The 25,983-nt window shown below is 44.5% G+C and overlaps 1 protein-coding gene across 3 annotated transcripts in view; it reads left to right on the top strand.

Annotated features, from left to right (window-relative positions):
- The first annotated feature begins 1,018 nt into the window (after positions 1-1,018).
- The window catches only part of prkcab (protein kinase C, alpha, b), a 311,791-nt gene continuing 286,826 nt past the window's right edge, over positions 1,019-25,983 (top strand). For 2 of the 3 annotated variants that reach the window (XM_041216608.1, XM_041216607.1), the window contains exons 1-2: positions 1,019-1,201; positions 1,677-1,708. In XM_041216608.1, the coding sequence (XP_041072542.1) occupies positions 1,044-1,201; positions 1,677-1,708 (190 nt within the window). In that variant the 5' untranslated portion in view covers positions 1,019-1,043. The remainder of the gene's footprint in view (positions 1,202-1,676; positions 1,709-25,983) is intronic. The other variant, XM_041216609.1, reaches the window with a different exon arrangement.

Here is a 25,983-nt window from a genome sequence, read left to right as displayed (position 1 = left end):
AGATTCAGAGCCCTTTACTTCATTAATTTCTCTAGCACCTTTTCTTTACTAATATTAATTACTGTTAAGATCCTCCCTTTCCTTGTTTCCCCACAACATCTGATTTTTGTGTGTGTATGTCTTCCACTGTGGGGACAGAGGCAAAGTATTTGTTTAATGTCTCTGCCATTTTCTAATTCCACATTATGATTTCTCCTGTCTCAGCCACTAAGGGATCCACCTTTACATTCGCTAATCTCTTCCTTTTTGTATACTTGTAGAAGCTCTTACAATCAGTTTTGATATTTCTCGTTAGTTGACTCTCATTCTATTTTCTCCCACTTCATTATTTTATTGGTCCTCCTTTGCTGATTTTTAAAACACTCCAAATCATCAACTCCCAATTGTTTTTGCCAACATTTGTAAGTTTCTTTTAATCTAATACTGTCCTTAATTTCTTTATTTTTCCATGGTTGGACCACTTTTCTTGTGGGGTTTTTATTCCTGAAAGAAACGTATGATCCTATGTACAGTGTATATGGGTGAATACACTATGTGAGTGAGTACGGTATTTAGTACGTCGCCTGATGTTTTGTGTAAACTGGTCTAAACTTTGAAATGCCAGTATCGATTACTCTTGTGATGATATTTAAATGTTGAGTCATGGAACTCGCCTGCATGGAATGCAAAATCAAAAGAGAAGCGAGTAATAACACTCACCATGTAATCTACCATCCAATTAAACATGGAAATCATTTGAAATGTGCACGGCAGTGTCTGGAGTGCGAGTGCTGTGGCCAGTGGGATGTGCTGTCTGCTGCAGAGCGGCAGGGGGCGGTGTTGAGCCGCCGCCCTGGCTCTATGTTGGAGGCTGGGGCTCTGACGCTGCGGCTGCTGCCGGGCGGAGCTCCTGTCAGTGATAAAGAGCGAGGGTTCGGTGCTGGGCACCTCTCAGTCACCCTCCGCCTCCGCCGCACCTACACTTTCTGCATTTTTTGTGGGGTGGGGGGTTGGGGGTGGCTGTGGGGGTTTTTTTTTTGGTTTAAATACACTTTGGGAATAAAATGGCCGATGCGGAGGGCGACGGCGGCGAGACCGTCAATCGGTTTGCTCGCCAGGGAGCCCTGCGGCAGAAGAACGTGTGTGAGGTGAAGGATCACAAGTTCACCGCCCGCTTCTTCAAGCAGCCCACCTTCTGCAGCCACTGCACCGACTTCATCTGGTGAGTGAGAAAGGGGTGGGGGACGGGGACGACAGGGCGAGCTTTGTACCCCGTCCCAACCAACTCCTGTCCCAAACACAACCCTCTTCCCCACCCCGCCCCACACACACACACACACACACACACGGAGAGTCAAAACTTTCTCTTAACTCTGTAAACTTTGTGTCTCACCTTCCTGATCAGCTTGCTGTTCACTTTTGGTTCACCTCACACTCATCCTTGTCCTTTCTCCCCCCCCCCCTTTCCCTTTCCCTTGATCTTTGTGCTATTTTGTTTCTTAATCCTTTTAAATTTTTTTCACCCTTAGTTCTGCTTTGTTTCCTGATCTACTTTATTTCATAATTTTTTGTGACGTTTCATTTTGGTTGTGTTTCCTGGTCCTCCTGTTTTCTTAATCCTTGCGCTGTTTTATTTTCGGCCTTGTGTTTTCTGTTTCTTTTCCCTAATGTTTGTGATTTTTGTGTTTTAATTGCAGGGGATTTGGGAAACAAGGATTCCAGTGTCAAGGTACGTGAATGTTAACGTGTCTGTGGATTGTGCTGAGCTGGAAGGAGCGGGAGAGTCTGCAAGAATCTGCATTTGTTTCCAGAAATGTGGGTTTCTGTGGGGGAAAAATGGCAGGGAATGGTAACCAGAAAGAAAGAGAGAGAGAGAATACAATAAAGAGAATGGCTGTCCTTTGTAATAGAACTAAATGCAAGTAAGTATTGCAATTTCCCTGGAACATGATCTGGAATTTCTCCAAGTGACGGCTTTGCCCGCTTACTTTCAGTTTTAACATGGTGCCGATTCAATCGATACGTGGTGAGATTGAGGAAGTCGTGACTTGATGATTTTAATACACAAACTTCTCATTGCTGCCCGTGGCTTTTAATGTTCGACTCGCTGACAGCTGGGGTCCAGCCGAGTCACCAGTTTTATTTTTCCTATTTGCTCCTCATTCTGTGGGGTTTGTATTTTGCCCATTGGTGCGTTTAGGCTCAGTTTTTTTGATTGGTATGTGTCTGCGCCCCCCCCGCCCGGGTCTCTGCTGTTATTTATTATAATTACTTGTCATGCAGCTGTGCAAAGGTGTACAAACCCACTTTCACTGGGTCGCACTTTGTTGAAGATGTGTAACTTCCTTATAGATGCGCTCATAAGTGTGAGGTGCTTTAGAAAGTGTGCCAGGATTGGAAGCTCAGGATGGCATTTGTTCTGCAGCGTCCGCTAAGAACCTTGCAGCATTGGAAAACGCTGAGTGGTTACAGGAATGTTCCAAACCCAGCTTTTGGCGAAACAGATTTGGGCCCTTTTATAGAAATAGTAAAATTCCCATTTTTTAATATAAAAGTAAAATATTGCAGATGCTGGAAATCTGAAATAAAAACAGAAAATGCTGGAAAAACTCAGCAGGTCTGACAGCATCTGTGGAGAGAGGTGCTGTCAGACCTGCTGAGTTTTTCCAGCATTTTCTGTTTTTATCTCAAAATCCCACCTTTTACTCTGCTGTGGCTGCTGAAGCCAAACTGTTCCTTTTTCTCTCCCTCATCAGTCTAGATTGCAGCCTCTGATTCTCTTGCTGATTCTGAGTGCAAGGAATCGAAAGCTTCTCAGATTGATTCAGGTGTGGATTCTGTAATTTAAAAAATGTTACACTGCCCCTCTGTGTGATTACCATTTCCGACCCTGCGTCTGAATGTGTGAGCACTTTCCTGCAGTGAAAACAGCTTTCAAAAAAAAACCTTTTAAGGAAGAATTGCATTAACATCCTTCCTATGAGTATTTTTGACCAGGTGGGACGTTTTGGTTGGGTGAGTGCTCTGTATCCAATTGATGTCAGCACTATTTTTTTCCTGGTATATCCAAATACAGTAGACTTGCTGTGCAGTTTGGAACTTGGAAGCTTATCTTCCAGTTCAATCTCTGCTACAGTTCTTCCCACACAACTAAGGAATGCATTTCTAAGCAAAAACACGGATTGTTTAAGTGGTGTTGCTTGCAGACTTGTAGCCCACTCCTTAACTGTTGTTATGGTACACAAACCTTCCTTATTTGTGTGTGTTTGTATACTTGCATTTTCTGTTTTGAAGTTGCAAGTGACATTTGCCTTGTGAGCCAGTTGCTCCATTGTTGGGAGCCCCAGGCAGCTTTGTGATAGTGATGTAAGATGTGGTTTAATAATGATTCTGAAAATGGAGGTTTCTGTTTAAGTGGATATTTTTTTTAAGGAAGTGTTACTCACTAAGATTGTAACAGTCATCATTGCTACTGTGGTGCGAGTTTCCAGGCAGACATGACAATTACTTCGTTTCCCTTTACCTGATACTTTAAAAATTGTTTCCTTTTCACTCCCCCTTGTCTGCTCTAAGTTGCGAGTCAGCTCTCTGCTAATGGGCTACAGTTTACCTACAGTGCTCAGAGAGACAGAAACTGTTGCGCCACATTCAGAGGGCAGGTTTTATTTTTGCTGCACACTATCGATATAATACCCACCTTGAGGGGACAGTCTGTCCTGAGCAAGGCTGTAAGGCACCACTCTGCGAGATCTTTCCCTTTACTGTGTTGACAGTCACACACTGAGCCTGGACAATTCTGTGGACGTAATCACAAAGTTCTGGACCATCAAAGAAAAAATAAAATTGCAAATGACAAATTTGAAAATGGGAGGGGGGAATCTCTAGGAACACACACCAGGAATTGCTGGAATTCGCCGCTTTGAGCTGCGGAGACGCAGTCATTGAGTTCAGTCACGACAGAGATCACTAGATTTTTTTTGGGCATGAAGTGATCAAGGGTTATGGGGATAGGGCAGAAAAGAGGAGTTGAGGTGGATTTGAACATCAGTATATTGAATGGTGAAGCTTCCTCAAGGGACTGCCTTGCTCTTCTTGCTTATGTTTTTATGGGGAGAGAAATAAAACCTAGTTGTCTTCCGGTTTAGTGAGCTTGTCTTCTTGATCGGATGCTGACCAGCCTGCTGGGTGTTTCCTGCTGTCATCCTGTGCAAATGGATGCTGCTTGTTTTTACTAAGACAGGCAGCCAGGAGGATGTCTTGAACGTTTGTTTCCATCTTCATGGGGAAAGGCAGAAGATAAAATTTGGGCTGCTTTATCTTTGTTTTTGGGGGGTAGGGTGGAGGAGCTGAGGGGATTCCTGTGGCAGGGATGCAGCACGTTGCTGAGTTTTGATTTGAGCTTGGGGTTTCTTTGTATACACTGAACCAGGGAAAACTGCCACATTTTGCCCATGTCACGCTCTTCAGTGCAGTGAGGAGAGAACCCAAGTCTCTCTTGGTTCTTTGCTTAGAATTTTACAGAGGGACAGATGCGGAGCCCCCTGATGAAGCGTTCTGTGTATAATGCAGCACACAGCGTGCCATGCTTTCGTCTCTGAGTTGCAAAGCTCTGGATTAAACAGAAACTTGGGTGCACAGACACCCCCTTTCCCTGGATGACCCAAAGCACTTTACGGCCAATGACATACTGCTAAAGTCCAGCTACTGTTGTAATATCACAGCTAATTAGCAAACAGTAACCTCCCACAAATAGCAATGTGATACTTTTTTTTTTAGTAATGTTGATTTGAGGGATAAATCTTGGCCAAGTCATGTTGCCCCTATTCTTCTTTGAAATTATTTTTACAACCACCTGAGCAAGCAGATGGAATCATTGATGAATGTCACATCTGAAAGACAGCACTCTGACTGTGCAGCCCACCTTCAATACTGTGCAGATTGTCAGCCTCGATTTTTGTGTTTAAGTCTGAATGAACTGCATAACCTTCTAATTCTGGGGTGAGAGTGCTTGCTACCTGCGGGCCACAGCCAACACCGTTCTGGTTACTCGAGTATTCAGAAAGAACAGCGCTCCTGCCCCAGTGTGAGCCTGCTGCACCCCCAACTGACTCGCCTCTGACTACACGTTCTCCCAGGAGAGACAGCAGTGAAGGAAAAAGCTGTAGCCAACTCAGCATAGAAATACTGGGGAATTTCTCCTGACTCCCATAAGCAAAAGCCTGAGAGACCACAGTAACCACTAAACCCTTTATGACCCCAACTAATTGACAATTTGTCCTATGTTGCTGCAGATACCTTCTCTCAGCAACTTGTCAAGTTCCCTTTTAAAAGATCATGCTGAATCCATACTTCTGGCCACTTTCAGTACTCTATTCCAGAGGACCATGACTCTGCAAAAAGAAACGTTTCCTGGGATCTGAACTAACTGATCCCATTGGACTGAGTCCCGTCCCTTTATTTTATAGAAGTCTGTTGTGACATCTCTAAACCTGCCGTCCCTAAAGGAAAGAATTTAACTCTTGCTGTCAAAAACCTGAGGCTGGCATTGGTCATGGCTTAATGGAAAGTGCTCTCGGCTCTGCGTAAGAAGGTCAGGAATTCGAGTCTCACTCCAAAGACTTGAGTGTGTGACTCAAGCTGGCACTTTGAACGTGGCACTGTTGGGGGCACCATCTTTTGGAGGCGCAGCACTGGTGGAGGTGCCATCTTGTGTTTGTCCTCAGGTGGATGTGAAAGATCTCATTTTGCTATTTGAGAAGAATAACAGGGGAGTTATTGCTGGTATCCTGGGCCAATATTAATTGCTCAACTAATGTCACAAACAGATTATCTGCTTATCACCACATTGCTTTTTGTGGGAACTTGCTGTGTTTAAATTTGCTTTGGTGTTTCCTATATTGCAAGTGTGACAACACAAGTACTTCATTGACTGTAAAGTGCTTCGGGACATTCAGAGATTGTGAAAAATGCTTTAGAAATAAAGTTATTTCTTTCTAGCTGGGATCTTGCCTGGGTGCAGTACTCCACATGTGAGTGTGCCAAACTTGTATCTGGATTAAGTATGGCAGCCTTTTGTTTTCTGTACCTCTCCCTTTCACCAAACCTGCTGAAAACTGACAGCAGTTGGAAGGGATGTGTAAAATGTTGTTTGTGGGGGGGAAAGGAAGGATGTTGAACTCAATTGTACCAAAGCTGCTAGCACCTGTTCTTTACAAATCTGTTCTAATTTCATAGAATCACAGAATTGTTACGGTGTAGAAGGAGGCCATTCAGCCCATCGTGTCTGCACCGGCTCTCTGAGTTGGGTGTTTGGATATCATTGGATATATGGATAACTGAGTTATCTCTGTGTTATGCTGAGTGGTAAAATGACATCAGTTTAAAAACTGCTGTTTGTGATCAATAGTCACTTGATTATGAAGTTTCTGAAAGCTGTCATTATCATCGTTCACATTTGTAAGAGCAGCCTTTATGTAATCTGTGTTTAACATTTTGTTCGCTGTCCTTGAACGTCCAATAGCTGCTAATACTCTGGGTAAAGTCTCTGTTTCATACAAACAAGAAGCCGGAGTAGGCCATTCAGCCCCTCAAACCTGTTCCGCCATCTAATAAGATCATGGCTGATGACCTATCACCCCCTTGCTTACCAAGAATCTGTCCACCTTTGCCTTAAAAATATTCGAAGACTCTGCTTCCACCACCTTTTTCAAGAGAGCTCCAAAGACTCGTGACCCTTTGAGTGAAAAATTTTTGCCTCATCTCTGTATTAAATGGGTAACCCTTATTTTTAAACAGTGACCCCTAGTTCTAGATTCTCCCATGGGGAAACCTCTTCTCCACATCCACCCTGTCAAGACCCCTCAGGATCTTGTATGTTTCAATCAAGTCACCTTTTACTCTTCTAATCTCCAGTGGATATAAACTTAGTCTGTCCAACCTTTCCTCATAAAACAACCCACCTATTCCAGGTATTAATCTAGTAAACGTCCTTTGAACTGCTTCCACCGCATTTACATCCTTCCTTAAATAAGGTGACCAATACTGTACACTGTTGGTCTACTTCTTGTTCCCTTGAATATCCTGTGATGTAAAAAAAAAAAATAGAAGCCCTACTTCATGGGGGTTTAACTAGTTTTTTTTCCTCTCAACCCATCCCTCGCTTCATTATTTAGTTTGTTTTGAATTTTCTTCCTTGGCCTCATCAAGTTATTTGGTCAATATTTCCATTGGCAAGATGTACACAGTAACTGTCATTCAAAGATAATTCATTTTGATTTTGAAGCACATCAGACCACCTTGATCACTCCCCCACTCTTTCCATCAATTTATAAACCTTGATCAGATTCCTCATAAATCTGTGCTTCTCTAAAGAATCACATAGTGGAGAAGAGGCCCTTCGGCCCATCGAGTCTGCACCGACACGTGAGAAACACCTGACCTACCTATGTAATCCCATTCACCAGCACTTGGCCCATAGCCTCGAATGTTATGTGCCAAGTGCTCACCCAGGTACTTCTTTAAAGGGTGTGAGGCAACCCACCTCCACCACCCTCCACAGGCAGTGCATTCCAGACATCACCACCCTCTGGGTAAAAAGTTTTCCCTCACATTCCCCCCCCCCCTAGCCCCCCAACCCCCCAAAACCTCCTGCCCCTCACCTTGAACTTGTGTGCCCTCGTGACTGACCCTTCAACCAAGGGGAACAGCTGCTCTCTATCTACCCTGTCCATGCCCCTCTTAACCTTGTACACCTCGATCAGGTCGCCCCTCAGTCTTCTCTGCTCCAACAAAAACAATCAAGTCTATCCAACCTCTCTTCATAATTTAAATGTTTCATCCCAGGCAAACATCCTGATGAATCTCCTCTGCACCACTTCCAATGCAATCACATTCCAGCATATTGAGCCTTTCCAAAGTCTGAATATCACCCATCATAAGAGGAGTTGAGACTGGATACTGTATTCTAACTCAGACCTGGCCAAGCCCTTGTACAAGGACAAAACCATTTGTTATAACATTGCTGATGAACTTTGACATCTGTGTCCTCCATAACCCTCTCTCATTTTTCTCTTTTTTCCCCTCTTTTCCTCTCATTTTGCTCTTTCTCTCTTCCTCCCTCTTTTCTCTCTCCCTTTCTCGTTTTCTTTCACTCTTTTCTTTTATTTTCTCTTTCTCCTATCTTTCTCTCTTCGCTCTCCTCCCTTCACTCTTCATTCTGTGTCTGCTTGAGTGAATCCCTATTATCATTGGATATATGTACAAAGATTCCACATTCATCCAATCCACATGCATAATGCTGTGCTTTTGGATGTTAAACATAACTTGCCACTCACTAGCCCAAAGCACCAAGGACCAAAGAAGCAGTCAAGTATCTTCTACAGCCTTGACGTTTGCACTAATTTATTATCATCTGCAAACTGGCAGACTGTGCACATCAAGATTATCAATTAAAAATAGTAAAGAGCAAGAGAACCAATACCAATCATGACAACTCATTGTGTTTTTAAAGAAAAAGTTCTCCTCCTCTCCCTCCTTGTTCATTTCCCAGTTGTCTTAAGTATATGTCCACTGGTTACTGACTCTTCCATATGTGAAAACAGGTTTTCTTGATTTACTCGGGCATGTGAAATTAAATACCTCATTACAGAAACATCCAGACCAGTGGCATGAAACTCTGAAGGAGCTGTTGGCAGCAGAAGTTTTTAAGATGTTGATGTGGATGTTGCCAGTCAGTGCTGAATTGAATTTGCCAGGGTGTATGTGTTTACTGTAGTTTTGGGTCATTAAGAAGACAGGCTTTTAACTTGTCTTATAAAATAAGTTTAATTGTGTGAAACCTCCCCTGCCCCAGCTCATGGATGGAATGAGGGTTGGTGGTGGTGGTCCATGTCGTTGGTGGTCCTTCGACAGAAACTGCTGGGCTGGAGTGTTTAGTGTTGATGTCTCCTAATGTGTGGGCTTGGTGCAGACAGTGACAATCCCAGTGTAGAGTAGCTAGATTCACTGAGGGCCAGCTGCGGAATTACATCTCTAAATGTCTTCACTTCCACCCCTCTCTTCTTTTGAGACACTCCTTAAAACCTACCTCTTTGACCAAGCTATGGTCATCTGCTCTCGTTTCTCCTTTTGTGTCTCGGCATCAAATTTTCTTCGATAAAGCTCCGGTGGAGGAGCTTGCTGTTTTATGAGAAAGATGCTATATAAATGCAAGTTGATGTTGAAGCTTCCTTTGGACATTGCACAGAGTGTGTCAGGAGCCAGAGGTACTTGCTGCTTCAGTCCAGCAATGTAACAGTAGCTGGAGAGACAGGGTTACCAGTGTTCAAAGGGTATTTGCCTGTACATCAGGATATTGAGGCTTTTCGAGGACTCTCCCATTCAGAGCATGTGTGCTGTTAACTCTAGGCCCACATCAGGTTTCTCCAACTTCCTTTCCCTTATCTTAGCCAATGCGGGGTTATATATTGCCTGATATTCTCCAGTCGCTTCACTTGAGAACCTGGACCATGATTATTTGGGGAAGGTGGGGGGATGAGCTGAAACTGATGGCATGTCACATCTGTGTCTGATTGTTTTCATTTGTATGACTTTTGCTTTAACTCTTTTATGCTGCAAGGGGAATTGTGACTTTTTTTCCTGATCTCACCCACGGCCAGTTATGACCCATCAACCAGCAGCCCGGCTCAGATCAGTAGGAATGGGACCTACCTGGTTCTATAAGGCCATACCACTTGTTGCATATACCCCTGAAGTATTATGGATTCCTTCTATCCTGCTCTTATTCTGACTCCTGTGTAAAGCCTGTTATATTGGGAGAAGCCATTGTCTGTGGGTAATACTGAAGATCTGTGTAAGTGCAGGTGTTTCTTTGTGCTCTACATCTCCTGTATGATCTGTATCCTCTTTCCTTTCAACAGTTGTTCTTGATATTTGGCTGTTGGGATTCAGCAGATGATGGCTGTTGCTATTAAGAGCAGCTTAGATTACTCACGGTGATGCAGGAAGTTGGTGTGTCTCCCACGTGTTCATTTTGTTGTAATCTAGCCTGGGAGTCTGATGATGTAAGTTGCCAGCTCCCTCTTCCAACCTTGGGGTTCAGGAATACAGAATTTCACAGCTGGTGGGGCTGGTACCTCGCTCTATGCTGACCTCATGTTCCACAGTAACTCCCGTCCATCCTGATGGGGGGGTTCAAAAGGATTCCACCCCAGACCCAAATACTTTTGGTGTGTGTTATTTTTGCTGTCCAAATAAATGGGTTGCCCTGATATCATCATCCTCACGCCTGCCCCATTGACTCCTGTACATCTCTTTTCGTTCCTCTTCCTGCCAATAGCTAACTCATGAAAACAAAACCAGTGTAGATCTCTATTCACTCTAGCAAGTGCTGGGGGAGGGGAAGAGTTGGAGATGAGTTTTTAAGCTATATACTAGCAATAGATAATGAAGCTTGGTAAATGCTGAGCTGTTCAAATCCCAGAGGGAAACTTGAAACAACTGTCATAACCAATTTTGCAATTTGGATGTTTTGAGATGCAGGCTTTGAATTCAGTATTATTAAGACCACTAAGTATCAAGAGGTTTTTTAAAAAACTAAATTAAACATTTATTAATACAAAGACTGTAAGCACATAGATATGTTGACAAAATTACTACTATAATAACTACAAAAATCCCCTAATTAATTTGACTCCTAGTTACACCTCCATTAAGGCAGTAAAACACACAGATTTAAACGGACCCCTGGCAAATCTCACTCTGAACAATCGCCTTCAAAATGAGTTTCTTTCAGCTCTGGGTACATGCAGACAGTGGCTTGAGGCTTACCAGCTAGAAGCTTTAGATTTTAGAATCCGTCTCCTTTTTACCAACAGCCTTCTCTTCCTTTATACATAATTTGCATTCAAAGAGGAAAATTTCATTGTATCGCTGTCTTTTGAACTTTACCTCTTCTAATAAATAAGACCCTTTCATAATACCCACTTTATTAGTAATCCTTGGGGAAAACAAACAAACACACTATTTTTGAGCTACACATGGTTAGGTGTAATATTTCACACCCTCCCTTTGAATCCAAGCTACTCTAGTTTGTTTAAAGAAAAATACGAATTGCCCCCATGTTTACCTAATTAACATTTCAAACTTACTTCTATACATCAAAGCCTCTAGACTAAGCTGGCTTTAATCCAGTTAACAAACATGCGCGCGCACACACACACGCGCGCACACACACACAGACTCCACTAAACCCTATTTTAAAATAATTTCCAAAAACATTATAGATATTATTATACCTTCTTGACATTAGGTGAATGTTGGGTGTGGTTCTGTAATTGTTGCTTTTCATAAAGCTAAGTTTGCAGTTGTTATAGCAGATGATGGGTGAGCTGTTTAAGGATTTCTTGTTTTTTTTAAAAAAAAGCAGAGGCTGCATGTGCTATTCCAGATGTGGTCTAACCGAGCCCAAATATAATTTTAGAATAGTACTTTTCAACTTAAATGTTGCAATTCAGGCTAAGGAATTTCTCATGGAAATGCTATGTCCGGAGAGCTGCCTAAATTCGAAATGTGTTTCAAACTCCAGCTCAGAATTATTAATTTACCAACTGCTGTGTTTGAAATTGGGAGGTGATTGGAGAGATTCACCCTGAGGTGGTGCCAGTGCTTTAGTGAATTCCCTGAGGGCAGCACTTGCATCTGTTTAAGAGCTTCCCCATGGCAGATATTGGTAACACCCACATGGAGGATCACTTGACACATTGCCCAGATCCTTAGGTTTGAATCCAGCCTGGATTAACTGTGTTAAGGCACCCTTACCTACAACAGTCATAGGAACCTGTCAAATTGTTTAGTGAGTTCATAGCTAATTGGTTTCTTAACTCCATATACCTGCATTGGCTCCATGTCTCTTAATAGCCCTGTCCAGTAACAATCTGTCAGTCTTTTGGATTCAAAATTATTAATTGAGCTAGTGTTTACTGCTTTTGGAGGGTTCCATGTTCCTACTACATTTTTTGCATGACAAAGAAGTCTTTGCTAATTGTTCTCCTGAAGGACCTGTCTCCATTTTAATGTTGTTTTCAATGAGAGATGAGTTTAAACAAGTCGGAGCCAGGTTCCTCGATGTTTTGCACTCACAGCAAAGGACAGCCCCTGGTTTAGAACTGTTGGATTATTGGATAGCTGGAGTGGAGGAGGGGGAATGCCACTGGTGTAGTGTTGGGAGGAGTTTGACGTTGGAGAGGATGGTGATCACTCTGTGCTTTACCTGACCAGGGAGTGTTTGATGGAAATGGCTTTAATGGTCACTGGCATTGACACACAGACTTTTCCATCCTGGAGTTCTGTCATCTTTTATTTTGAATGTGCAGTTTTGCCGAAGTCACCCATGGCCCCCTCTGACTGGTATGGAGCAGTAGCAATGTGTTGTACCAGTTTCCCGTGCTCCCTCCCAAAAAATAGCTTCAATTGAGGTTGCCCATCCTGCTTTTGTATAAAGAAGCTACCACCACCACCACCCATATGTTTTTAAAAATTTGTTCTTGGGATGTCTGTCAGGCTCCATGAATTGCCCTTTTAAGGTGGTGGTTGAGCTGCAATTCATTTGGTGGAGGTGGTACTGGGCTTGTAACCCCAAGATCAAGAGTTCAAATCTCATAATGGCAAACTATGAAACAATGTAACTTCATCTGAATAGGAACAGATGGAAATGTGTTTGTACTCGAAAGAGTTACACCCACAGTGCTTTTAGGGAGGGTGTCCACATTTCCAGTAACTAATTTCAGTTGGCAAACCACTTGTGCATGTACCCAACTCATCCCAGATTTCATTCGGATATTGCAATCTAATAATCCTGGAATCTGTTGGTCAACAGGGACACTCCAAGGTCCAATTTAAACCCATCTCCTGGATACTTGTTCTGCCTTCCTCTTCCCCAACCTCCATATTTTATTATCCATCTATTCCAAATCTATTTCACCTTCACCCTTTCAATGAAAAATGCCTTGTTGCGCTATTTTCTTTTATCCTCTTTTTTTCAATTTGGAAAATGTGACCCCTTATCTGGCTTGAATGTCCTCGGACCCTTCATAATCTTAAATACTTTGAGCCAATCTCTTGCCCCCCCACCCCAGAGACAAGGGTTCCCTGGCAGCAACAATTGTTCACAGCTCTGTCCTCTGTTCTGGCTTAATCTTGATGACCTTCTACCAATAGCCCCATATCTGTTTTAAATGATGGAGACCAGAGCTACACACAGACCCAGGTGACAGAATTTTAGAATGAACCCTCTTGATATCAAACTAGCATCCATAGTTATACAACAAGGCATTCTGTTCATTTTCTGAACTGTCCGTGAACAATGCATGGTCAGTTTTTAGTAAACTATCCATCCAAACCCCTACCTCTTTATCCTGTTCAATAGCTTGAGCATATTTTGATTTTGTTCTGTGCTTCTCTGTAGAATCTCATTCCTTCATATTGAATTGCAACTGCCTGCAGCCTGTTTTTTTTTAAATTTGTGCATGCTGAGAATCACTGTTTGATAACATTTGCAAACCTTGCATGTGATTCCATCATGCTAATCACTTCTATGGTAGTTATAAACTGTATCACGATGCCAGGTCTCTGCACATCAAGGACAGCCAAGAAGCTACCCTGTGCCCAGTCACTATCTGGTGTCACATGTGGCTCAGTTATTAAGACTGAGTTCGAAGGTTTTGGGTTCACTCCAGAGGTTGAGCATAAAAATGTAGGCTGACGTTCCAGTGCAGTACTGAGGGAGCGCAGCACTATCAGGGATGCCATTTTTCAGATGATACATTAAATCAAGCTCCTGTTTGCCCTCTTGGGTGGGCATAAAAGAAATCATGGGACTATTTTGAAGAAGAGCAGTGGTGTTATCCCCAGTGTCCTGGCTAATATTTAACCTTCAATCAAAATCACAAACATGTTATCTAGTCATTATCACATTGCTGTTTGTGGGAGCTTGCTGTGCACAAATTGGTTGCCATATTTCCATATAACTCTTCAAAGTACTTATTGGCTTTAAAGTGCTTTGGGATTTCTGAGGTTGTGAAAGGTGCTATTTAAATGCAGGTTTTTGCTTTTGGTGTGTGTGTGGCCACCAGATTCTGTCCATCCCTTCGGTCCAGACTCTTAAGTGTTGAGAGCACTGTTTCTGTCATCTATCCTGTGGGACAGGGTCAAATAGCTTTCGGAAATCCAGGTTTAAGATATTGCCCAAACCACCAGATCCACAACCTTCAAGAGCTGGTGATAGTTCAGGTCAGGTCACACCTGCAACCAAAGTATCTGTCTCTGTTAACCTGCCCTCTTAACAGCACAAGGGGCCATCTCTCAGTGATGGTTTCAAATTCTGGCAATGTGTGGGTTAATGGCTGGAGGTATAAATGATGCTAAATTGTAGAAGGTGTCTTGAAGTGGAGGCTTTTTAAAGAAATAGTTTCATGTTAACTTTTTAACTGTATCTGTGGACTGAGACCTTGAAAAGTAGTTTGAGTTCTGTTGAAGGGTCAGACCTGCTGAGTTTTTCCAGGTAATTCTGTTTTTGTCTTGCAAAGTAGTTCTTCATTTAACACCATTTCCCACATAGTCCTCAACCAGCCAACACGAAAAGTACTTGCACAAGTGGGCAGGGTGGGGGGGATGACATTGAGGTGTGACCTGTGGTTGGAAACAGCACAGTATATGGTATGATAGTGGCTCAGTGAATACCATGCCTAGTGTGGCCTAATATTGTCCTGGATTATCATTTCTAAAGGCTTTCCCACCACTGAGGTAAAACTGACTGACTGGTCTGAAGTGGCTCAGTGAATACAATGTGTACTGTGGCCTGGGGGTGGGAGTGGAGTGTGTACCAGGGGGAGGTGAAGAATGCTGAGAAGGAGAGAGGCTCAAACGTATCCTGATGATGACTTGTGTTTGCAATTTCCTTTATTAAGGTTTGGAGGATAGTGATAAACTCGTTGCCTCTCCTTGTTCTTCTGAACAAAATTTTATTACTTCACACTTCTCTGCAATAAATTTCATCTGTCACGTGTCAGTCCATTCCATCAGCCTGTCTATGTCCTTTTGAAGTCTATCACTATCCTCCTCACAGTTCACAATACTTCCAAGTTTTGTGCAATTTGCAAATTTTGAAATTGTGTCCTGCAACCCCAAGTCTAGGTTATTAATATAGATTAAGCAAAGGAGTCCGAACACCAACCCCTGGAGAACCCCAATGTATTCTTTCCTCCAGTCTGATAAACAACTGCTCATCACTTCTATTTCCTGTTACACAACCAACTTTGCATCCATGCTGCCGCTGTTCCTTTTATTAATTTCATGAGCTTTAACTTTTCTGACAAGCCTTCCATGTAGCATTTTATCAAACGCTTTTTGGAGGTCCATTTATCAATGCATAACCATCACCAACCTTCTCTGTTATCTCATCAAAAAGCTCAATCAAATTTGTTAAACAGATTTTTCCCTGAACAAATCTCTGCTCACATGCCTTAATTAGTCCACATTTGTCCAAGTGGCTGCTAATATCGTCCCGTATTATCATTTCTAAAAGCTTTCCCACCACTCAGATAAAACTGACTGGTCTGAAGTTGCTGGACTTAACATTGCACATTTTTTTTGAACAAGGGTATAATATCTGCAATTCTCCAGACCTCTGGCATCACCCCTGTATCTAAGGAAGATTGGAAGATTATGGCCAGTGCCTCCGCAATTTCCACCCTAACTTCCCTTCGTATCCTTGGATGCACCTGACCTGGTACTGGTGACTTATCAACTTTTAAGTACAGTAAAACCAACCTTTCTAATACCTGCTCTTTATCAATTTCATCTGTTACTTACAGCTTTGGCAACACCTTCCTCCTTGATAAATAGAGTGCCTCAGACATGTCCTTTGCCGCCATGCGTAAATCCTCTTTTTGGTCTCTTATAGGACTCGTTCCTCCTTTGCCATCCTGTTACTCTTTTTACTTGTCTATAGAAGACTTTCGGATTCCCCTTTTTGTTGGTTGCCAGTCTCTTGTAATCTCTTTTTGCTTCAGTTATTTCTTTTTTCACTTCTCCTGTAAACTTTCTGTATTCATCCAGGTTCTCACCTGTGGAAGGAGTGGACTGAATGGGCAATTCTTGTTTCTGGCTTTCTGGCCTCGTAGCTAATTCAAGGTTCCACAGGCCTCCTCAGAGCTCTGTCTTGATGCTAACTTTGAATCAGTACTTTCATCTGCACTTTGATTACTTCTTTTGCTACATTCCCCCTGAGCTGTGATACTGGGGGAATTTGAAATTGAGACTATGGCCGGGAACTGCTTTGTTAATCAATGGGAAATGTGTCTTGTTGGTTTTGGGTCAAACTGGCTTTTGTGTTGTTCTGAAGTATCTCTGATAAGGAATGGTTGAAAAGGCCCCATCTCAATTTTGGACAAGTTGATCTGTATTGTCTCAAGGTTTGAGTTTTGCTCACAAATACTCTGCAACACGTACATGGGGTGAGTAATGGCCGAGACAACCTGGACCTCAAAAGCAGAGAAGCAAGTTGCCTGCCCAACTTGAATTGGTACCCAAGTCAGGTAGAATCGTACAGTACAGAAGAAGGTCCATCATGTCTAAGAAGAGCTGTTCACATTAGTTCGACTTCCTTCTCTTAGAGTACTTATCTGACACTCTGAAGTTACTGATTCTGCTTCCACCTGCCCTCTCGGGTCCTGAATTCCACCTCCTAACTCAATGCATGGTTTTATGTTATCTCATGTTGTTTCTGGTTCTCCGGTCAATCACCTTTCTTAAGCAACAAAAATCCAGTGCGAAATTGTCTAGTCTGATGAATGAACTGCAGTCTTCAATCCTTGGGTGTTATTTAATAACAGCATATTTTACATATATATCAAGTTCACCCACAGTGGCCTTGTGCCCTTTCCTCTAGTTTAAGAATTTCGTAATGACTTAAACTGGAATATCTCGAGGGCTGCTATTCCAGGCTTGTCCAACCTTTTCGGGTGGGGAGGCCACATTTCAATTTATTTCCCACTTGAGGGTCCAACAATCACATTTTGGTAAGATAAGGTTTCACACAACATTGATATTTTTGAAATCATGTTTAATGTCACAGCAATAAATTAATAATTTCAAAAAAGATTAATTAATAAAAATTCCCATTAAAAAGTGCCAAGCTGCAGAGTTCACCAATAAAACCTTGTTTTGCCATTTTGTTTAAGAAGCAGGGATAGAGAAAGGCAGACTAGGAAGGGGTAGGACCAGGCCTTAGCTAGGTTCAGCTAATACTGACCGTACATTTGTCTCTGCTCGCTCACATTCCATGCAATCCTCAGCAGAATTCATACGAAAGCAGAGGTTTGGAAGCAGATGGTCTTTCAGCCTGAGTTTTCCTCCTCTCCTGACCTGCTTTGTGGATAGATTTTTAGGGAGGGAGGACGAGGAAAGCAGGGTGTGTCTGTGTACCTCTGGCTCCCAGACTCAGGGTTCTTGCTCTTACACACTCACGCTCGTAGCTCTTGCTCTCCCCAGTCAAACTCAGACTCGCCCGCAAACACCTGCCACCTGCTCCGTGGGCCTTCATGACCTCCACCCGATTGCCAAACGCTTGTTGCCGCCTGCTTGAATCCCTTCTTACTGCTGCCCTCCCAAGCCCTTGCTTGCTTCCCTTGCACTCTGCTTTTCCTCGTGACCTCTCCATACGTTCTGCCATCTTGGCCCTGTGCTCCTGCAGGAGGCCAAGAGAGAATGTGCGCTCTGAAAACAAAGGAGCTGCCACTTGCCTTCAGATGACTCGCTGCTCGCCCAATCAGAAACTGACTCTACTGAGTTTGCTACTGATAGGTTGCAAGCATGGGAGAGAAATGGCCTGTGATTGGAGCAGCAGATCCTTGCAGATTTTTCATTCAATTTACCTGCAGTTTGCACAGTGGGCAGAATTGTTCCAGATTTGCACTAAGTGCGGTAGTGGGGAAAACTATGCTTTACCCACTGGTTGCAATGGTAGCTTCTCACACCCTATTGTCCCAAACCCACCACATTAGTTATGCATTCATGGGAAATGTACTGTTTCAATGGTGGGTGGGCTTTCATTCGCCCACCACGCCATCACCTTGCTACTTCATCATGCCAGGCACCGCATTTAAAGTGTAGCTTCGCACACATCTCTCAGTGCTTCCAACCAGGACTGCTGCACACAGGATGGCCCCAAAAGGCAAAAAGACTGCAGCCCCCCCTCCCCCAGTTTAGAGACACACCCCTCGAGTGACTTTTGGACACCATGGAGGGCTGCTGTGATGCCCTGTACCCCTGCTCTGGACGCAGGAGGGATAGTAACATCACCAATCCAGCATGGGAGGCAGTGGCAGCGATGGTCAGTACCAATGCCCCACAAAAGAGGACAGCCATCCAATGCCACTACTTGATGAATGATCTCATCTGTTCCGCCAGGGTAAGTCACTCTCAACTCTCACACTCTCAAACCTATCGCAGGAATCTCACACCTCTAGGGACAACACTACCAACTCTCTCACACACCCTCACATCTCCATCAGGCTCATATCTTCTCAAGCTCGCGTCCTCATCCCATCGATGGCTCTGCTCACCACACAAACATTCCACGTAGTGCCATGTGTCCTGCTTACTCTCTCTCCATCTGTTTCCATGCAGGAGAAGCCTGTTCACATCAGCAGGGAGAAGTCCCAGACTGGGGGTGGGCTGGCCCACAATAGGCCCCTCACTCACTTTGAGGAGCATGCCATTGTGCTGACTGATGATAACGTGGACCATGCCTGTGGCAATGGTGAGGTTGGTGGCGAACATCCTCATGAGGATCCTGCACCACATCATCCCTCTCAACGCAAACGCGAGTGATCTCTCTCCTGCTTTTGACTCTGTTGCCATGCACTAATTATCTCTACTTTGGTTCGCAGGGAGCTCGGTCATGGCACCCTCAGCCAGCCAGTCCCTCAGCTCCATCCACGTCCTCACCTCCAGCCAAGAGAACACCTCCTCCATTGAAGCAGCCTGGAAGACCTGTCACAACAGTTATCCACACCCTCCACCAGCGCAGAGACATGCACTTTGGGACCTAGATCTAGAGGAAGCTCGGGTTCACGAGCTGGTGGTCGCCGCATGGACACACATCTGCAGCAGGAGGCGGCAGGTTTATAGCTGAGCTCCCCAGCACTTGGAGGACTGCTGGGAATCTGTGAGGCCAGAGTCAGAAGATGAACCTATGGATTTGGCCTTCCAACTCCTGCTGGAGAGTCGGCAGAAGGCGTGGGAACATCACAGAGTTGTTGGAAGCCCTCGATAGAGTGGAACGCCAGTCAGAGGAGTATGTCCAACTGCTCTCTGATGCTGGTGCCACATGTGCACGTATGAAGGTCTCCATGGGGAGGATGGCAGACGCCATGGAGACCCTGGTCTAGCAGAACTTGGAGATGTGCGCAGGCCTGCAACTCCATTGTGGGAGCCACGGATGAGTTCCTGCAGTGGCAACATGAGGGAAATGGGGCACCTCGCCTTCCCTCCAGGTGCTCCTTCCCCTCAAGGAGTGGTCAGGGCCCCCGGGCACCTGAAGAAAGGATGGCAGCTGGACACCCCTAGGTCATCCACTCAGGAATCTCAGAGGCTGTCCCCTCCCTCAGTGCCCTCTTTGTCCGTGAACTCCTCAACCTCGTCATCTTTGTCACCGCACAGGGAGCTGCTGGCCAACGAGTAATTCTGGAGGGAGAAGTTTGTGTGTGGGGCAGGGCTTTTCTAAGCCTCATGTAAGCACTCTTCCCACGCACCTGCATCTTTCCCATATCGCACTTACCTCAATGTCCTGAGCATTTTGAGTGTTGAGTGCTGGCTGCTGGGGTTCACTTTTTCAGTTGCCCACCTGAGCTGATCTGCATCTCTGTCCACCCACTGATCACACTCCTGATCTCGCCCACCACAACTCTCATTTCACATTTTCGATTTGGGCAGCACGGTGGTGATTCAGTTCTTCATTTGCACCCATGTCCTTTTCTCCTTCCCCAGTCACCCATTTCCTTTCCCCCATCACTGGTGACGCCCTCCCCGCCAGACGTCACCTTCCATCTCCCCTGCATGACCTACCAGCCACAACCCTTTTCCTTCGGGGATATTGAGGTGAATGTGCACGTTCCCTCCTTCTCAAAAATCCCACTCCCATCCACATTAACCTCCCCGACCTCCTCCCTTCCCACTCCCAGGGTCCGTGTCTGCCTCCGAGTCCCCACCAGCCACCCTCACTGTCCCTTCTACCACTACCATCGAACCCTCACCCTCCCATCTACCACCTCACTCTGTCCTCAGTCATTCTCATGATTCCCTCACACCATGCCCACCCTCAGTTCGCTTTCCAGGAGGCAGTCATGGACTCATCAGAGCCCTCCCTTGCATATTCACCTGGACACCCTCAGCTTGGGACCCCTTCCCCGCCCTGCCTTAGTCCTTCCCCCTTTCTTAGGTCCTTCCGACACCTATACTTCTCCCTCCACCCTTACTCCCTCCCCTCCCCACTCTGCACTCCTTTCTCACCCCCCTCCAGACTCTCTCCCCTCTCTGGCCTCCTTCCTCTCCATCCACCCACCCCCTGAGCTGCTTCCCTTCCAAACCCCCCCCCCCCCCCCCCCCCCCAACCACTTACACTATCTCCACAGTTGCCACCTTCTCCCCTGTACCCCCTCCACCCCCATACTGCCTCCAACCCCTGACACCTTCATTCCCCTCCATTCCCAAACCCCCCTCACCCCCAGACACCTCTTCATCTCGATCCTCTCCCACCCCCCAGTACATCTTCCTTTCCCAAACGTAGCTGGCCCTTCCTCTCCACCCCCTTGACCTGATACTATGTACAGTCGCATGTAGTTTTTAAAATTTTGCTCATTGAATGGAGGTTGGGTCACTGGGTAAAAGGTTTTGGTTTATAATGTAGGTTTGTGATGATTTCGACTTGAATGTAGGAGGGTTGATCAGTGAGTTCGCGGATGACGTGAAAATTGTGGGGTGATAAATAGTGAGGAGGATGGCCTTAGATTGCAGGAGGATATAGACGAGCTGGTCAGATGGGCTGATCAGTGGCAAATGGAATTTAATCTGGATAAGTGTGAGGTGATGCACTTGGGCAGGACAAACAAGGCACGGGAATACACAATGAATGGTAGGACCTTGGGAAGTACTGAGGATCAGAGGGAACTTGGTGTTCGTGTCCACCGGTCCCTTAAGGTAGTAGGACAGGTAGATAAAGTGGTTAAGAAGGCATATGGGATACTTGCCTTTATCAGCCGAAGCATGGAATATAAGAGCATGGAGGTTATGCTGGAACTGTATAAAACGCTGGTTAGGCCACAGCTACAGTATTGCGTGCAGTTCTGGAATTCGCATTATAGGAAGGATTTGATTGCACTAGAGAGAGTGCAGAGGAAATTTACCAGGATGTTGCCAGGGCTGGAGAGTTTTTGTTATGAGGAGCGATTGGATAGACTGGGGTTATCCCCTGGAGCAGAGGAGATTGAGGGGGGACATGATTGGTGCATAAAATTATGAGGGGCATAGATAAAAATAACCAGGGGCCATAGATTTCAGGTCAGGGGCAGGAGGTTTAGAGGGGATGTGAGGAAGAATTTTTTCACCCAGAGGGTGGTGGGAATCTGGAACTCACTGTCTGAAAGGGTGGTAGAGGCAGAAACTCTCATAACATTTAAGAAGTATTTGGATGTGCACTTGCGATGCCCTGGCATACAAGGCTATGGGCCTAGTGCTGGAAAATGGGATCAGAATAGTTAGGTACTTGTTTGACTGGCGCAGACTCAAAGGGCCTTTTTCTGTGCTGTGAACCTCTATGACTCTATGACCTGATGGCAGCAGCCTTACAGTTTAGCTCATCTCATAGCCACTTGACAACATAATGCAGTGGCAGCCTTTGGAGGAAACTGGTCTGAAATATGCCAATCAAAGATTAATATCTTATTGTGCCACATGTGCACAACCAAAGCACTTAACAGCTAATGAAGTATTTTTTGAAGTGTAGTCACTGCTGTAATGTAGGGAATGTGACAGCCAGTTTGCACACAGCAAGATCCCACAAACATCAATGTGATAATTACTGTGAGAGTGCTGCACTGCAGGAGATGCTTTTTAGACGAGGCATAAACTTCATGTCATCCAAAACTCTGCTGCTTGTTTCTAAACTTGCTCAAAGTTATACTCACCTATCACCCCTTTGCTCACTGATCTGCGTTAGCTTCCAGTTAAGTAATGCCTCAATTTTAATATTCTCCTCCATTGTATTCCAATCCCTCCATGGTCTTGCCCTTCCAGAACCTCCTTCAGCGTTCCCAGATACATGTGCACTTGAGCATCCCCGATATTAATAAAGTCCACCATCAATAACAGTGCCTTCAACTGGTGAGGCCCTCAGCTCTGGAGCACCTTCTCTACCTCTCTTACTTCCTTTAAGATATCTCTTAAAACCAATTTTTTGAATAAATCATCTGTTCAATTTCTCCTTTTGTGTCAAATTTCCTTTTATAACACTCCTCTGAGATGTTTTATTACATTACAGATCTACATAAATACAAGTCATTTTATTGTTTTAAACCAAGGCCCCCATCTGTGCTCTTGGGTGGGATGTACAAGATCCCACAGCCACTATTTCCAAGCCTCTCTTGAGGTTTTTCTTTCTGCATTGAAGATCTTGTGAAACTGTGAGTAGACATACTCGGAGCATCAGTACCTGAAGGGAATATGCCTCTGTTTCCTGTGTAGAAATGTCAGTGGGCTTGGGAGTGCAACTGTGAATGGAAAGAGTTCCATTTCATGGGCTTTACTGAGAGCTTACTTAGTCGTTACTGGAAGTTCTCTTGGACGCTATAGCTAAAAGTAACAGCACCCCTAAAAACAAAACCTGATTCCTCACTTGGGTGTCATATGTACACTTGCATTGACAGAACTGTCTTAGTCTGAAGGGGACATCTTGCAAGTCTTCTATTTTAATCTAACTGCTGTAAGATTGAGCTACTTTATTTTGCCATGACAGAAGAGGATTCAGGAACAGAGGCAGCTCTGGGTGTATGTACACTTGTCTTTAAAAGTGGCAGCATAAGTTGAAAAGACTGTTAAAATTACATTGGCTTTATAAATAGAGTCTAACTTAACCTGGGAGTACTTAAGGTTGACCATAGGTGGTTGTGTCAAGAAAAACCAAGAACATACATTTGTATAGCACCTTTCACATAATGTTCCAAAGTGTTTTATGGCCAATGAAGTACTTTTTCAAGTGTAATCACTGTTGTAATGTAGGAAATGGGTAGGTAATTTTACACAGCAAAATCCCACAAGCAACATTGTGATAACCTAATTGGGGGGTAAAAGTTGGCCAGGACACAGGCAGTGCTTTTGGAGCAACTCTGTGTTTTTGTTTTCTGCTGTCTGCTTTCCCAACATAAAGACTGTTTCAGTACAGCTTCCATTGCCCATCTAGTAAATAAATGCTTGTATGGGGTTATAGCCACCTTGAACAATACATTTTGTATCTATTTTTTAATGTTTGAGGGAACATTACATAGGTCAATCAGTTCCTGACCTCATTACAGCCTTGGTTCAAACACGGACAAAAGAGCTGAACTCCCAAGGTGAGGTGAGAGCGACTGCCCTTGACATCAAAGCAGCATTTGACAGAGTGTGCCATCAAGGAGCCCTAGCAAAACTGGAGTCAATGGGAATCAGAGGGAAAACTCTCCACTGGTTGGAGTCATACCTAATGCAAAGGAAGATGGTTGTGGTTGTTGGAGGCCAGTCATCTCAGCTCCAGGGCATCACGGCAGGGGTGCCCCAGGGTAGTGTCCTCAGCCCAACAATCTTCAGCTGCTTCATCAATGACCTTCCTTCCGTCAGAAGTGGGGATGTTCGCAGATGATTGCATAATGTTCAGCACCATTCGCGACTCCTCAGATACTGAAGCAGTCTATGCCCAAATGCAGCAAAACCCGGACAATACCCAGGCTTGGGCTGACAAGTGGCAAGTAACGTTTGCGCCACACTAGTATCGGACAATGACCATCTCCAACAAGAGAGAATCCAACCATTGCCCCTTGATGTTCAATGGCATTACCATCACTAAATCCACCACTATCAACAACTGGAGGTTACCATTGACCAGAAACTGAACTGGACTAGCCATATAAATACTGTAGCTACAAGAGCAGGTCAGAGGTTAGGAATCGTGCAACGAGTAACCCACCTCCTGACTCCCCAAAGCCTGTCCACCATCTACAAGGCACAGGTCAGGAGTGTGATGGAATACGCCCCATTTGCTTGGATGAGTGCAACTCCCAGAACACTCAAGAAGCTTGACATCATCCAGGACAAAGCAGCCCCCTTGATTGGCACCACATCCACAAATATTCACTCCCTCCACCACCGACGCACAGCAGTAGCAATGTCTACCATCTACAAGATGTCCTACAGGAATTCACCAAGGCTCCTTCGACAGCTCCTTCCAAACCCATGACCACCACCATCTAGAAGGACAAGGGCAGCAGATAGGTGGGAACTCTGCCACCTAGAAGTTCCCCTCCAAGTCACTCACCAGCCTAACTTGGAAATATATTGCCATTCCTTCACTGTCGCTGGGTCAAAATCCTGGAACACCCTCACTAAGAGCACAGTGGGTGTACCTATATGACAGGGACTGCAGCGGTTCAAGAAGGCAGCTAGCCACCACCTTCTCAAGGGCAACTAGGGATGGGCAATAAATGCTGGCCCAGCCAGCGAAGCCCACATCCTATGAATGAATTAAAAAAACTTGCATGTAGGCAGGAGGTTATTTGGGAAGCTAAACAAATTCTCCCAGACAGGGCTTGTAGTGAAATTGACACTATAAAATGATTCCGAAAGACTTTAGCCATGTCATATTACACTAATCTGTTCCCTGTTCTACTTCTGACATCTTGAGTCATTAAACCAAGAGATCACTGGTGGATTAACAATGGATCAAACAAATTTAAATAAATAAAGTTGCAACACTACTTGCTTGGCTCTCTCTCACACTCACTTTCACACTGTGTCATGTCTGGGCCCTACATGCTGGAATTCTCTCCCTAACTCTCAGCTGCCCTCGTGCTTTAAGACCCTCCTTTTAAAACCCTTTTTAACACTCCTTCAAATAGCTCCTCTTTTTGGGAGGTTGGCATCCAAATTTTGTCTAATAATGATCCTTTGGAATGAATGGAAAGGTTTTCTATGTTGAAATGTTTGTATAAATACACACTGCTGGTTATTTGAGAGATTGGTTAGAATGTGTGTATATTCTCAGGATTTTAGAAGAATGAGAGGCAATCTCATTGAAGCACATAGATTTGAGTGGGCTTGTTAGGTAGGTGCTGAGACGCTGTTTTAGTCTCTGAATAAGAGACCAGCCGTTTTGGACTGAAATGAGGAGAAATTGCGTCACTCAGAGGTTTGTGAATCTTTGGAATTCTCTATCCCAGAGAGCTGTGAGTATATTCAGGGTTCAGATCGATAAATTTTGGGTTATTAAGGGATCTGGGTTGAGTGTGGGAAAGTGGTGCCAATCTCTAAGATCGACCTTGATCTTGCTGCGTAGTAGAGCAGGCTTGAGGAGCAGAATGGCCAATCATTCTAATTCTTGGGTAATACAGCTTTCCAACATCAGGACTGATTTGTTTGCATACCGAGAAGCTCAATAAAGGGCTGTGTATGGCTCTTGCTGTGTGGAATGTCAGTTTTGGATCAACACAGATGTATTTGCAGCAGTTCCAGTCTTCCCTGCCACAACACCCGAATGTCATGTTGTAGCCGTATTGAGGACCCCTCCCACCCATGCAGTCACATTATATCTGCTTGGTTCGGTCTGCACCGGTTCTACTTGCCACTCTTCCCACCCTGCTGCCTCACCAGCTCATTGCAATCTATTTTTTCCCTTTCTTTGTAACAGCCAATGAGACTTACTTG

Source organism: Carcharodon carcharias, chromosome 22 (genome assembly GCF_017639515.1).
Source record: "Carcharodon carcharias isolate sCarCar2 chromosome 22, sCarCar2.pri, whole genome shotgun sequence".
Classification (NCBI taxonomy): Eukaryota; Metazoa; Chordata; class Chondrichthyes; order Lamniformes; family Lamnidae; genus Carcharodon; species Carcharodon carcharias.
This window is presented reverse-complemented; position numbering and strand designations above follow the sequence as displayed.